Source organism: Tachyglossus aculeatus, chromosome 4 (assembly GCF_015852505.1).
Source record: "Tachyglossus aculeatus isolate mTacAcu1 chromosome 4, mTacAcu1.pri, whole genome shotgun sequence".
NCBI lineage: Eukaryota > Metazoa > Chordata > Mammalia > Monotremata > Tachyglossidae > Tachyglossus > Tachyglossus aculeatus.
The window spans coordinates 103,927,466-103,942,911 of NC_052069.1; the positions used below are offsets into that span (position 1 = coordinate 103,927,466).

A 15,446-nucleotide genomic window follows, 5' to 3' on the forward strand; every position below is an offset into this window, starting at 1 on the left:
GAAAGTAGTACGGATGGACCAGTCGGGGGTCCCCGCCCCCTCCCCAGGACTTGTGTTCCAATGGGGGAATATCGGCTGTGGGCAAGCAGCGGCTTCCCCCTCCTCGGGCCTGGAAAGTTGCAAAGCGTTTTGCACATGGTGGGCGGGGGCAGCACCGCATTTGGGTCACCCTTCAATCTCGGGAGAGCCAGAGCCCCGAGGACCCAAGACTCCTAACACCCAGCCCCACAGCTGACTCAATTAATAATGGTATTTGTTAAATGCTTACTATGTGCCAAGCACTGTTCTAAGCACAGGGGGAGATACACAGACATCGGGTTGTCCCACATGGGGCTCACAGTCTTCATCCCCATTTTACGGATGAGGTAACAGGCACAGAGAAGTGAAGTGACTTGCCCAACGTCACAGCAGTCAAGTGGCAGAGCCGGAATTAGGACCCACAACCTCTATGACACCCGAACCCGAAATCCTTCCCCTCCCCCACCCCCCCACAGGGAGTCAATCATCATCATCATCATCATCAATCGTATTTATTGAGCCGCTTACTGTGTGCAGAGCACTGTACTAAGTGCTTGGGAAGTACTAGTTGGCAACATATAGAGACAGTCCCTACCCAATAGTGGGCTCACAGTCTAAAAGAGTGGGCCCTCCCTCGGATCCATCCATCCATGCAGTCAATCATTCGTGTTTACAAGCGCTTAGTACAGTGCTCGGCACACAGTAAGTGCTCAATAAATACGACTGAATGAATGAATTGAGGATTACTGTGTGCAAAGAGTACAATATAACCATCAACAGACTCATTCCTTACCCAGAATGAGGTTGAAGCCAGGGAGGGAATTCAGGGCCTGGGCCGGAGCAGGGGTCCCACTGTCCGCTGGTTCTGGTCCTGAGCCGCTGCCAAAGCTGTGGGGACCTGTCCAGTCAATCTCCCAGCCCTGCCCCCACCCCCACCCTGCAGCCAGCCCCCCAGAGCCCCAGAGACCCCCCAGCCCAGCTCTCTATGCCCGGGTTCGGGGCGGGGAGACGTCCCCCAGAGAGCCGGGCCTTGGGGCTGAGCCCTGAGTGATTAGGAGACCAGGCACTCAAAGAGGGTGGGCCTGGGACACAGCTGCTCTCAAGCCCCCAGGCCTGGCTCCTGCTCCCAGCAGCAGACACAAACACACAAACACACATCAGTCAATCAATCAATCAATCGTATTTATTGAGCGCTTACTATGTGCAGAGCACTGTACTAAGCGCTTGGGAAGTACAAATTGGCAACACATAGAGACAGTCCCTACCCAACAGTGGGCTCACAGTCTAAAAGGGGGAGACAGAGAACAGAACCAAACATACCAACATACCAACAAAATACCACACATCCCTACCTCCCTATCTCCTCCCTCCCACCTGGACTCCCCTCCAGAGAGCAGTGGGTCAGGTTTGAAAGAAGGGCAGAACATAGGGAATGGAAAGGAACCGGAGGTTCCTACCTTACCTGATTGGAGGCAGAGGTGTTGTACAACTGGGGCTTTTCTTTTTCTTTTTTAATGGCATTTGTTAAGCATTTACAAAGCGCCAGGCACCATACTACACACTGGGGTAGGTGAAAAGCTAATCAAGTTGACCCAGTCCTTGTCCCACCTGGGGCTAACGGTCTTAAATCTCCATTTTAAGGAGGAGGTAACTAAGGCCTGGAGAAGTGAAGTGACTTTTCCGAGGTTACACAGCAGACAAGTGGCAGGGATTAGAATTCAGGTCCTTTGGCCTCCGAGGCGCATGCTTTTTCCAATAGGCCATGCTGCTTCTCTGGTTCCCCTATAAAGCTCAGGCCTGGAGCTTCCTGTGCCAGGCGATCAAATGTCACCCACTGTGCCACTCTGCTGCTCCTCTTTGTTCTCCTCCCTGGCTCCTGTGAACACACCAAGCCCGGTAGGTTCATTTCCAGCCCAAGGAAAGGAGACCTCTTGCCCCTCAGAGAAGTTGGGCATGAGCCACAAATTCAAAGCAGCAGACCCCCAGAGGTTGGACACACCATCCCTCCTCAGGCCCCGCACTGCTCGGTTCCCAACTGGGTCTCCTCTCCCACATCCCACCAACCCCCGCCAACAGTCAGCTCCGGGAAGGCAAAGGCTTTGGCCTCTGCCGGCTCTGAGTGAGGCTGAGTCTGAGCCCCTGGGTGCAGTCAGTAAGAAGATGAACTGACCAGTCCATAGGAGACAGTAGCTAGCCAACAGGGACCCGGAGTTGGGGACTCAGGTCTTCTGCTGGAACCCGAGAGCCGAGGCAGAGGGGAGAGGTACGCAGTGTTGGCCGCAATGCACAATGAAGGGGATTTGAAGACTGAGTGGGGAGACTGAGGCAGAATTAGCACTAGCCCCGCCCATCCTACTTTCCAACTCCTGGCAACAGGGGAGAGGGAGGTGGATTAGGTGATGGAGAGGAGAAGCCCTCACAGACCAAGAACTGATAGTGTGTCCACCCCAAGGACTCTGAAGCCAGCTCAGGGGAGGATGAGGAAGGCCACTGCTGCCCTCTGAAATCAGTCTGGGGATGTATGGGGAGGGTGGTGAGAGGAGTTTACCCCCAAGTCTGCCTGTTGGGGGAAGAGGCAGCCGATGAGGTTCCCAGGGGAATCCAGGTCTTTCTCATCCACGCTGGGTGGGACCAGGGCCCTGTGGGCAAGAGCTGCATACTTAGTCCTCAAGGGCTCTTACCCACCTCCTCGGGGAAGCTTAGGGGTCTCGGGAGGCCTCAGACCAAGGTCCCCAAGGGAGCATGCTCGTGCCCACCAGGAGAGCTTGTGTTTCCTTCCACGCGTTCTCCGTCGGCAGCCCATCTCCCTCCCCAGTCAAGCCTGCTGGGTTCATCCAGAGACTGGCCGGAGAGGCCGGAGGGACTCCAGGGAGCCGGTCCCGTCTGGTGGCTGGGGCGGGGAGCGTATCCCTGCAGGGCCCTGAGCATGAGGCGGGGTTTAGATGTCACCGCCCGGGCTCCCGGGCTGGTGCGTGAAAGACCGAAGGGCCTGCTCCTGGTGGCGAGGGGCCAGCCTGGCCCCATCCACTGCTCTGCCCTGTCTGGCCTAGAGGGCAGGACCCCAGTATGAGCGGCTCCTTCAGGGGTGGGACGTTTTCCAGCCCAATTCCTAGGCGAAAGATCCGTTGTCAACCCAGAGGGCCAACGCCAACAAGCCCAGGACCTCAACAACAGCGTGCCCAGGACCGGGCACAGTCGGCAGAGCAGCACAGTCGGCGACGGGGCCGAGTCTCTTCCTGCTACGTGCCCGGGGCTGGATGGGATGGTGAGGGCCGGAGGGCACACGGCCAACTGCCACTGCTAAGCACGGCATCTGAACACGGGGGGTGGTGGTCCCCGGAAAAAAAGCTGGCTTGGAAAAAGAACCATTTTTTTAATAGCAAAATATTTAATGGACATCCTTGTTAAAATGAAACAGAACCAAAGAAATAGTAATACAATTTTACTAGTTTATATTTCAATTCATAAAGTATACACACTGCAACTAACCTAGCACAAGGTCCACACACCTAATATCGGATGGAGTTACAGTAGTTTTGGTATTAAACCGCAAAGGACGATGTAAGCAATAAGGAAAGAGCTTCGGTCTAGCCACGGGTTATACCTGGTCGTCACGGATTACGTTAGCTCGCATTAGTACAGTGAACAAGAAAAGGTAGAAGTACAAAATAAACCAAATATCTTTATATACAAACCAGTGCCTCTTCCCCTAACCAGCTCGCTCACACTGCATACAACACGTCTATCCACAGATGCGAGAGAAATACGTCAGCATAACACGAACCATATAAATTAAAGGTTAAAATAAAATTAAAAAAAAAAAAAGTACAAGGTGCTAAAAACCTCCGTCCTACAGCTTTTGGGGGGAGAAGGTCAAGCCCATCTGAACACTGAGGGGCCAGAAAGGACCAGATGGGTAGCCCAGGCAGGGCCCAACCCCAAATCCTGACTCAGATCAGGGAGTGGGAGAGCCGGTTCACACCCGGGAACTGATTCCTACCGCTCTATTTCCTCGCTGATTTGGACATTTCATATGTATACATATGTATGTATGTATATGTACTTACATATAAGATCTCAGTTCATCTCCTCATTCATACCCATGTGCAAAACTAAAAACCTTGAAGCTGAGACGCCCGAGGGACTTCCTCTAACCGCGGGCGAAGGAGAAAACAAAGACGCCAACCTCAAGTGGAGTCCGAGGCCCGAATCGCCCCCGCCACTGAGCACTCCGGGCTCGCCATCCCGGGGCGGGGATGAAAGGGGCCGTCCACATAACGTGACTCGGGGGAGATTGGGGGGGGGGGGGGGGGGGGGGGGGGGCGCAAGGGAAGGGGACAATCAAAATCTGACCCAAGGGAAGTGAAACCGTCCTGGGGTGCAGATCGTCCCGCTCTCCCAGCCGAGACCAACCACGAGACCCGAGCCCGGGAGAGGCCGCTCTGCAGCCCGCAGAGAGGAGAAACGAACGCCGGGAGAAATGACAAACAGAAAGACGTGACGGTGAGTCGTCAGCCACCCACTCACCCACCCAAAGCCCCTGGGCCTCCCTCTGAGCCCACGGACCACCCCCCAGAGAGCCAAGCAGCTCCCCGGCTCCAACCAAGTCCTCCCTGGAGTCTGTACCCTTTCCTGGCACTGAAGCAGATTTCATCAGTCACTCTCTTGATTAGTGATGATGTCTCGTTTTTTTTTTTCTTTTTTTAAATATTAAAAAACAGCTTAAAGGTTAAAAAGAAAATCCAAACCACCCCCCTCCCCGAAAGAAACCAACCAACCAAAAGATCCTCAGACCCTTACACGTGAACTCATCCTTCACGTTTGGAAAGTTCCCGTACCGACGACTTGGAGAGGAGGCCTGCGAGTGGCCACCAAGACAGAGCGTTTCTCTGGAGGACGCCCATCCCGCTATGTCACTTGGTAAACATCAGTAGTATAGAGTGCTCGCCTGTCCCTTGGGTGTTTCCATCCGCTTCATCCATGACCTCTGGACATTTGGACAGGTGGCTGGGCTTCTGCTCTATGTGCATTCTGGTCCTCTGATGGAGCTCAGAGTCAAAAATCTGGCCAAGGAAGGCAACCAAAGGTGGTGTGTTAAGAGGAGGAGGAGGAAGGAAAGAAAGGTGGAGGAGGAAGAGGACAGCTCCTGGGAGGAGTGGAGGAGGGAGGCGTCCGCTTGCTCAACAAGTCTCTTTCCCCTGGACGCCAGTCACTGTCTTTATAGAGCTGATTGTTCTGTTGAACCACGTCTTCTTCGCCGCTTGCACTTCGTTCAGTGCGAGGCCCAAATGATGTTCCAGATCCTAGGGAGAAGACACACAAGGGGCTTAGTGAGCTTCCCCTCGGCTGGGTTTTGCCGCTGCATCAGTAGCAGACGGGGCCACCCTCCCGCAAGGGGCCTTTAGGTTGCTCCTAGAGGGGACTGGTGGCTGGCAGGGGTAGGAGTGAGTTTCAAGTTGGACAGAAGTCAGTTCATCGCTACAGAGAGGCTCTTGCTATTACATTCCTCAAGCCTGCATATTCTTAGCCCTTGCTACTTTAACTCGGAAAGCAAATTTCAAGCTGGAAATTTGGAAGGCCATTCCAAGACAGAAAAAGCAATGACACGATCGACATGGGCCCAGGAGTGTTCCTTTGGTAACCGTGGAGGGGGCAAGCTTCCACCACTGACGGTTCCCGGCCACGTGGCACGGCTGAATGGATGCGCGCGGAGGTCCGGCTGGCTAGTGGGCAGCCTGGCCGCCTTACCTGTATTTTACATTCCGCTTCGACCAGCTGCAGTTTGGTCTGCGCCAGCTCGAGCTCCATTTCCCGCAGCTGGTTTTGCAATGCCTCCTTCTCCTCATCTGGGTCCTCGTCTGAGCCCTCCTTGGCCAAGCTGATGACCTTCACACGCCCCTCTTTGTTGAAGAACTCCCGGCAGCGCTCACAGTCGTCCACCTTTTGCTGAAATCAGAGCGGGCGGACAGGAGTGGGGGGTGAGGAGGACATGTGGGATGGTTCTAGGGAAGATCTGCGGCTGGCGAGGGTGCCTCAGCGGGGCTGGGCTACTCCGCCTGGGAGCCTCAGGCCCAGGACGGGGTCTTCGAGAGCAACAAGGGTCTAACGGGAGGCTCGTGGTACTCCTGAAATTGTCCCAGCTGGCCAGCAGCCCGCAACCTGCAGGACACCCTCTCCTCCTCCCCCGACCCCAGGCCCACCTGACAGAAGCTTTGAAGTGGCTCTTCAGGGAGTACGGGCTACGAAGGGATTATTTCTCCCTCCAGTCACAGCCCCGACTTCCCTACCTGCCAGCTTCTAAAAGGAAAGCCAATCCAATCATTCCACACCAATGGTGCCGGCCACAGGACGAATCGCGGGACAGGTCGGGAAGTGCCATTTGCCCCCACACCCACACTCAGTTTTTCCTAGGCACCCCCAGATGAAGCAAATATTGAGTGCAACAACTCGGAAAAGTCTTGCCTTATAGGAAGAGCCCTCTGGGACACCACACTAAACCAAGCCGCTTACCCGTATTTTCTCAATTTCAGCTTTATTAGCTGTCTGCTGCTTCTCCAATCGGTCGCTCAACTGGGAACAAATCTAGCAAAACAGAAACCAACAGGCACTAGCAGCAGTCCGCACAAGTGGACTCGGGATTCTTCTACATTAAAGGCGGACATCTGACACCACGACAAGAGCGGCCGAGATATAACTGGCCCAGAGGAGAGTCTCCCCAGCGGCCGCCAACGCCGCGATCTCGCAAGGAGCCCGCGATCTTGTGCAGCCTCGAAAGTGATGAATGATGTCAGTCAGTGTTCGCGGGATGATGGGACAGATGCACGGTGCTGAGGAAGGTGGTTCTGGTTCATCCGCATGCAGGAAAAGCCCACCCGGAGGGACGCTGAGACTCAGAGGTTGACTTGATGACATCTGCACCTCCCAGATCAGCTCCAATCGTTGAGGATTTATGATATTTCAGGATTTGCAGGGAAAGAGCTCTTTCCCTGAGCTCTCCCTACACTATCCCCATGTCCCTGGAGGGCAACCACAGGCCGGGGGCATTGCACTCACCTGCTTATAGTCCCCAATGATGGAGCTGTTTTTCTTAATCTCCGACTCCGCCTTGTCTAGTTCCCGCCGGCACATCTCTTTCAACTGTGGGGAGAAGATAAAAATGAAACCGAGCCCCGCTTCTTTAGTCCTGCTGAGCCTGACTCTCCTTCCCTCCCACTCCTCCATTCCCATGCCAGAAGAGGCCAAAGCCACAGAGAATACTGTGGATACTAAGTGCTGGGGTGGATACAAGAAAATCAGTTTGGAAACAGCCCCTGTCCCTCACAGGGCTCACAGTCTTATACCCCATTTCACAGATGAGGTAACAAGCACAGAGAAGTGAAGCGACTTGCCTAAGGTCACACAGCAGACATGAGCTCTTTACTCCCAGGCCCGTGCTCTATCCACTATGCCATGCTGTGATGGACATGATTCCTGCCTTCAAGTTTACAATCTAACAGAAGAGACCAATATTAATGTAAATTAAAGATAGATGGAAGTGATAGAGTTATCTTTAAACTGCTACCAAGGGAGGCGGGACTGTGAGTTCCTGAGTGCCTGGGTGATGCAGATGTGCTGAGGAGGTGATAGAGGAAGAAATAGGGTGGGGAGATGACAGATTAGACAGGAAAGGCTTCCTGGAGATGTGATTTCAAAAGGGCCTTGAAGAAATAATAATAATTATGGTATTTGTTAAGCAGTTACTATGTGCCCGGCACTGTACTAAGCACTGGGGTGGATACAAACAAATCAGTCTGGGCACGGTCCCTGTCCCACGTGGGGCTCAAAGTCTCAGTAGGGTGGGGAGATGACAGACTAGTCAGGAAAGGCTTCCTGGAGGAGATGTGATTTTGGAAGGGCCTTGAAGATGGGGAGAACTGTGGTCTGTCAGATGTGAAGAAGGAAGGGGTCCCGGGCAGAAGGGAGGGTTTAAGAGGTCGGCTGTGAAAGAAGGAAACAAGGCACAGTGAGTAAGCTGGCTTGAGAGGAGCAAAGTGTGCATACTGGGTTGTAGTGGGAGAGGAGTGAAGATGAGGAGGCGGGAGGGAGCCTATTCAGCACCTTTAAGCCGATGGTGAGGAGTCTCTGCTTGATGTGGAGAGGGACATGCAGCTGCCGGGAGTTTTTAAGGGGTGGGAGGATGGAGGCAAAATGATATTTTCAAAAAATGCTCCAGACCAAGGAGTGAAGTGCGGCCTGGAGAGAGGGGAGGCTGGAGGCAGGGAGGTCTGTGAGGAGGCTGAGCCAGGTACAGGCGAGGCCTGTCTTCCTTTTGTGGAAATGGTGCTCTCTGGGCAGCTCGATTACAAAGTCTGATAGCCTTCTGGTTAGCACTAACCCTACATCATGGTGATTCCCTCTCCTGCTTTAACAGAGGAAGGGACTTTTTGACGTGCTGGCTCTCCTTCTCCTTTAATTATTAAGCCCCATTACACTTTAAGCACCAAATAAAAAGTAGCCCGCAAGAAGAAACCAAATCCAGCTAGGTTTCTCATGGCCAATAAGAAATGACAGCCTCTTTACACATGTGGCTTTTGTTTTCCCTTAATTTCCCTGCTGCGGTCTAACACCAGGAAGTAGAAACCCCCAGTCACCTGGGCCGACTCATCTTCCAGCCGCCGCTTCTCTTCTTCCGCATCAATCAGCTTCTGCTTGGTCATCAGCAATTCCTTATTGAGGGCGTCAGCCTTCTCTTCGGCCTACGGCACACGCACATACACACACCCCGCCCCCCCCCGAGATCAGATGGTCAAAGCCTAGTTTTGCTCTTCTCTGTTCCCCACAGCCCCCAGGCAGGGTGCCAGACCACAATGGTCACTCTCAGGGCAACAGGCCTCCTTTTGGCTCTGTTGCATTTGACTCCTTTGGTTTATCAGGAAAAAAATTAGATGAGGCATTACCAGTCTCCTCCTCTGAACTCTTCAGGGGGCTGGGAGACAGGGAGGGAAGGCGGGAAGAAGGGAAGAGAGGGGTAGGGGGAAACCCGGGCCCCGATGTGAGACAAAGTTGCTTCAAGTTAATTCTTGGGATTTCTCACGGTACAGAGAAAGCGCCTGCTTCCCGGGTAGTGGCTTTTCAGGGATTCCTTGAGGTGAAATCCAGAGCCTATTAACTGCTGACCAGCCTATGCCAAAAGCAAGCATTAGCTGCTCTTGTTTCAAGCTCTAGACAACACAAGAATGATTCCCTGAACACCAAGGAAGTCAGAGCCAAAAGGGATCCCTTTTCTGACTTCCCAAGAACGACGGCGGTAAGCACAGCCAGGCACGGGACTAAGAATGCCTAAAAGCACAAGAGAAAAAGTCACAAGAGGCCCAAACCTACCCTTAACTCGCTAAAGGGTCAGGACCTCTCCTACCTGAACCAGCTCCTGCTATGGAGTTGGGTCCCAGCACTATTCTAAAAGGAGACCAGGAGGATGGGAAAACACTGGCTAGAAGACGTTTTCCCAAAGATGCTCTTTTTTATTAACCAGTCCTACACATTTTCTAGACTGTGAGCCCGCTGTTGGGTAGGGACCGTCTCTATATGTTGCCAACTTGTACTTCCCAAGCGCTTAGCGCAGTGCTCTGCACACAGTAAGCGCTCAATACGACTGAATGAATTTTCTTTCTTGTTCCTTTCTAAATGCCCCAAACCAGAATGAGGTTAAGCATTTGTGGAAATGATTTGGGGGCAGCCTGATCAACTATAATCATGGGATGCAGTAAGAGCCTACTTAGGTGCTGAAAGCTGAGGTGGGCACAAAATTATACTGACATTATAGCCAATCCCCAACCCTCAAGGGTCGTTCCCTGTTTTACAGATGAGGACACTGGGGGCATAGAGAGATTAGGTGATTTGCCTGAGCTCATACAGCAGAGCAGTGGCAGAGCCAGGACTAGAACCGAGTGATTCCCAGTCCCTTGCTCTTTGAACGAGGCCACACTCTTTCTCCCTCATCCACAATCAATAATCTTGATCTCTGGCCCGACCCCCCTGCTCCCTTTCTCCAGCCCATCATTTCCTCTCGCCTTCAAAGGTATCTTTGTCACTGCAGTTCTGGTGAGCCCTTTGAAAGAACATCTAGAGACCCTCTTGACCTGTGGGATGAGACCAGTGGTCCATCAAGCCAAGGATTCTTGCTTTGACGGTGGCCACCAAGATGCATGGAGAAGCACCTAAGCAAGGAACCAAGGAAGTGCCAGGACTGTGAGCCCGCTGTTGGGTAGGGACCATCTCTATATGTTGCCAACTTGTAATTCCCAAGTGCTTAGTACAGTGCTCTGCACACAGTAAGCGCTCAATAAATACGATTGAATGAATGAATGAAAGTAGCCTGTTTTCTCTGAAATGTACATTTCAAATTCTCTATGACCAAGGGCTTTTTTGGGGGATGACTAGGCTCTCAGAGTCTTCCTGCTCCCAACTAGTCCACAGTACTGGCCCAGTTTCTACTACTGAGCCTCTTTCTGACCAAGCCACAGAGGGCTCCCTGTCGATTTCACAAATCACCGTACTGTTGAATCAGATTTTGGGGAAGCACTCCTGAAAATCAGAGAAAGCGAAAGGGAGAAGAATGAATAGTCATTCTCTAAAAAAAAAGCAACAAAACCCAAAAAAACCCCACCACTACCTTTTCAGATCAATGAAAAACATCCTTCAGCCTATAGATCTAAATCAGCCCTCCCTGCCGAGGGATTCTTTGCAAAGGCTGCTGTACCAAAAAGCCATTTGGACTGAGCAGATCAATTTACGGATTACCCAGAAAACAACTGGCATTACACAAACAAGTGATGGTAGAGGACTTTTGCCGACAGAGCGCCCGATAAATCCTTAAAACCAGTCATTCAGTCCCAATGGCTTTGCAGAAAAAAGAAAAAAAAAAAGAGCGAAATGTATGTTCACTCTAGTCTGTGGGAGTGCTGGTAGCCCATAAATTCCAGTCCAAATCCTAAGGGGTGATTACTGATTTCACTAGTGGCTTCTAACATCCGTTGAATCGAGAACTATATCCCTTTGGCGCTAGAGGACACAGGTTCCCTAGCTACTATGGAAGGGGGAATTGGCCCTGTTTTCCAAACTACCAGGAGCAGGGTGGGCAACATTCCAGGCAGACCTGGCCCAACTTCCAGGGACACGCACTACCTACCAATTGTGGGGGGAATTCCAGGGGTGAGGGTATACTCAGCAACCCCAAGAAGGGTGGCAAGTCTGGGGTTGACGCGGGCACCTGCAGTTGGCCATTGTTAGGTCGGAGGCGGCGCAGGAGAAGCAGGGGGCACTCCCGGTCCTAACCTGCTCTTCGCCGTCAGCCCATGGAATACGTGGCCTGTAGGCCCAAATTCATTCAATTCATTCAGTGGTATTTATTGAGCGCTTACTGTGTGCAGAGCACTGTGCTATGATTACGTGCCCCTGGTCTACAGTAAATGGAAGAGGCCGACGGGGCCGTGAGTTCCCAGACGGGTCCCGTACACTCAGGCGACAAGCCCACCTCCATCCGAGTCTTCGGGTACCTCTCTCCCGGGTCCCCCAGACAGCTGGAGTTGAAATACAGGCTGGAGGTCTGCGGAGGCGAACCCTGGACGAACCCTAGCCCGTTGCCCCCTCTAACCGATTCACCCCTAGGGTCAGGTGCAGGGAGGACGTTTAGAGCCGATTTTGCTTTCGCGCCCAAAGTCCTACCTAATCTGGTTGATGTAAAGTGGCATCCTTAAAGTCTCCTTACGCGGCACATTCATCTCCGAGAGCAGCTTCTTGTAGTGCTTGTGGCTCCTACAGATGTGATACTTGCCCAGCATACTAGCGCGTGTGTGTGAGGGACAAGTTATGCGGCTTCAACTAAGCCTCACTGTGAGTAACTCCCACCCTCTGAGCCCGATATGAAAGACTGTAAGAAGTTGGAAGACTTCTTTAGCTCAGACTTCAAGAACCCCAAATCCCCCTTTAAGCTGGAGGGATTGTAATGTTATTTTTAGGCTTGTCAGATTCTGGCCAATTTGTGAATGCTAAAGCTCCATCCAGCTGGCGTCTCCTGACCCACTGCTTCTTGGAGAGAACAAGAAATAATCAACGTTCCCTGGATATTCTCCTCCTGGCCCCTCTCCGCGGCTGTCTTTAGCTTATACCTGAAAGTGCCCATTGGCCTTTCCCGGTAACATTCCCCTCTTCTACATCTCTCGATTTCCCCCCGCAACTAAAACACCTGGCGGGGGGCCCTAGAGTAGGCGAGACCCCTGCTACAAGACATATGATACCTTTTTAAATAGCCTCTTTACATAGTTCTTTCCAATCTGCAAGGGATTATTGAACTGCCAGATCACCCCCTTTTTTTTTTTTTTTCCAAAATATGGACTGACCAAAAGCATCCCCATCTTCAACTCACCGAAGTCACGCTAACTCTTGGTCAGGAAGCTGGACAATTTGGCTAGCATCATCATCATCATCATCAATCGTATTTATTGAGCGCTTACTGTGTGCAGAGCACTGTACTAAGCACTTGGGAAGTACAAGTTGGCAACATATAGAGACAGTCCCTACCCAACAGTGGGCTAGCAGTGGGCTGGCTACAGGAGAGGGGACTGTGTAGGGCTTAGTTAAAGGTGTGATGCGTTCTGCTCGGAGACCCAAACGGGAGATGCGCGAGTTGTTAGGAGCAGCCATCTTATAAGGCAACGACAAATATGTGCACTCACCTCTGTCCCCTTCTGAAGATTTCCGAGGATTATGAGAAAAGTCTGTTGAGCCCTGAATGGGGACCACTCTACACATATCTAATTTTCACCCCGTGAGACACCCACCTCCCGCCCCCGCAAACACCCTCCAGAAACACATTTGGGGTCTTCTTACATTATCAAGATCCTTTCGTAGGGCGATCTTACTGGTCACCAGCTCATGGGCAAGATCATCATTCTCCTGCTCCAGCCTCATGTTAGCTTCTTGTAGGCGTCTGTTCTCCCGCTGGTGTGTACAAACATACACACACAAACACACGCGCGCGCGACAAAAATATTTAAAATCTCTCTCCAAATGGGACCTCCAGTGACAGACCGCCCCAGGAATTCTTAGCTCTAAAGGGAAGTCATGGGATCTTAGAGGAAACTGGAAGATGCGGTTTGCCTTGCATTCTTCCTAGGAACAAGAATGGACTTTCCCAATGTCCTGTCTTCCGACAGAAATATTTAACTAAATCAAGTGACCTGAAAAGAGCAGCTGTGTATTTATTAACTTCCCTTCACCATGATGGAAAGATCACTGAACTGGAACACAAGGGGATGCTGGTTGGAATGTATTTACAGGCCCTGCCTTCTTATTTGCTTTGTAAAACAAATGCTTGGGAAGGCAGAGTATGTAAACCATGAGCTGCGAGCCAGCTGAAGGAAACTGGACCCAGGCAAAGATTTTCTCAGGTGATAGGCAACTAAAAACCTGCAATTACATTAACCAGGGGAGAGGGTGTTACCCCCCCAAAACAGAACTTTAGCATCCACAAATGGACCCAGAGTAAACTGAACTGTAGAGTACAGTACCTCAAACCGTTCTACGGGGCCCTCTTGCTGAGCCTGCTGCTCTCTCATCGTGTGATACTCCTTTTCATACTTTTTCAACTTCTTCTGGCTAATCTGCACGAAAGACAAAAGCCCAAAGCAAGTTAATGGAGGACGATGGGGGCTCTCCCCAGCCCTTTAAAATGACCAAAGCTCAAGTCAACTTCTTTCTTCTTCTTCAAAGGCCGTCATTTCCGACCCAGAGCGACTCCATGGACACACCCTCTTCGGAACATCCCATCGTCTGTCCGAGTCTTTCGGATATATGTGTATCCATGGAGTTTTCTTGGTAAAGATACTGAAATGGTTTACCATTGCCCTTCTTCCGCACAATAAAAGCTTGAGTCTCTGCCATTGTCTTTGATCAACATTCTGATCACTTGATCAGAAAGAGCCTTTGACAAACATTCCCGTGCCGCTGCTGCCCAGCACAGGTGAAACGACTCTGCCTGATGCTTCGGCTTAGATCTTTCCATTATGGGCAGACCTATAATCTTTCATTCATATTTATTGAGCGCTTACTGTGTGCAGAGCACTGTATTAAGCGCTTGGGATGTACTATATGGCATAGCTCTAAGCTTCATCAGCATACACAAACTCTCCTGTCACAGTAGGCGTCGATTCAAGGCATCATTCAAGTCAACTAGTCCCCCCCCAAATTTTCCAAAAGCTCTGCTCTCGGTTCTGAGAGCTGAGACACCGGCACTGGCTCAGAAGCCCAGAGCCCAAGCATTTTGACCTATTCAGTGAAATCTCATGAGCATCCCCAGGTTCTCAGGCTGCTAGTCAATCAACAGTATTTACTGAGTGCTTGCCGAATGCAGAGCACTGCATTAAGTGCTAGGGAGAGAACAATACAGTGTAGTTGGCAGACAGGATCTCTGCCCAAAAGGAGTTTATAGTCAATGAAGCTGAAACACCGCAGATTCCACCTCTCGCTCCCCCTCCCCACTCTGCGTACAATCTTTAGCCCCACCCCACCCAAGGGGATAAAGCACACTGTTTTCAGGGGTGGGGAGAGGGAAGGCGGCAGCAGGCTTGAGCTTGGCCCCACCCTCCGCCTCTTCCAATGCCACCCGGTCCCGTCAACGGCCCCCCTCAATTAGCCTTGACGAGACTAGACGAGGGCCGATTCATCAATCAATCAATCAATCGTATTTGAGCGCTTACTGTGTGCAGAGCACTGTACTAAGCGCTTGGGAAGTACAAGTTGGCAACACATAGAGACAGTCCCTACTCAACAGTGGGCTCACAGTCTAAACGGGGGAGACAGACAACAAAATCAAACATACTAACAAAATAAAATAAATAGAATAGACATGTTCAAGTAAAATAAATAAATATGTACAAACATACATACATCAATTGTATTTATTGAGCGCTTACTGTGTGCAGAGCACTGTACTAAGCGCTTGGGAAGTACAAGTTGGCAGCACATAGACAGTCCCTACCCAACAGTGGGCTCACAGCCTAGAAGGGGGAGACAGAAAGAACTGAGCAGGGGCTCTAGTATCAAGATTCTGGCTCGCTTTAGATCCTTATCTTTAAGTTTACAATCTAACAGAAGAGACCGATACTAATGTAAATTACAGATAGATGGAAGTGATAGAGTTATCTTTAAACTGCTACCAAGGGAGGCAGGACTGTGAGTTCCTGAGTGCCTGGGTGATGCAGACATGCTGAGGAGGTGATAGAGGAAGAAATAGGGTGGGGAGATGACAGATTAGACAGGAAAGGCTTCCTGGAGATGTGATTTCAGAAGGGCCTTGAAGAAATAATAATAATTAGGGTATTTGTTAGGCAGTTACTATGTGCCCGGCACTGTACTAAGCACTGGGGTGGATACAAACAAATCAGTCTGGG

The 15,446-nt window shown here is 51.3% G+C and overlaps 1 protein-coding gene across 1 annotated transcript in view; it reads right to left on the reverse strand.

The window, feature by feature from the left end:
• Positions 1 to 4,337: 4,337 nt before the first annotated feature.
• RABGAP1 (RAB GTPase activating protein 1) overlaps positions 4,338 to 15,446 on the reverse strand; it is a 110,913-nt gene continuing 99,804 nt past the window's right edge. The window contains exons 20-26 of the mRNA XM_038744805.1: positions 13,566 to 13,658; positions 12,886 to 12,996; positions 8,649 to 8,753; positions 7,072 to 7,155; positions 6,529 to 6,600; positions 5,767 to 5,964; positions 4,338 to 5,321 (exon numbers count right to left, since the gene is read on the reverse strand). Coding sequence (XP_038600733.1) covers positions 5,199 to 5,321; positions 5,767 to 5,964; positions 6,529 to 6,600; positions 7,072 to 7,155; positions 8,649 to 8,753; positions 12,886 to 12,996; positions 13,566 to 13,658 — 786 coding nt within the window. The 3' untranslated portion in view covers positions 4,338 to 5,198. The remainder of the gene's footprint in view (positions 5,322 to 5,766; positions 5,965 to 6,528; positions 6,601 to 7,071; positions 7,156 to 8,648; positions 8,754 to 12,885; positions 12,997 to 13,565; positions 13,659 to 15,446) is intronic.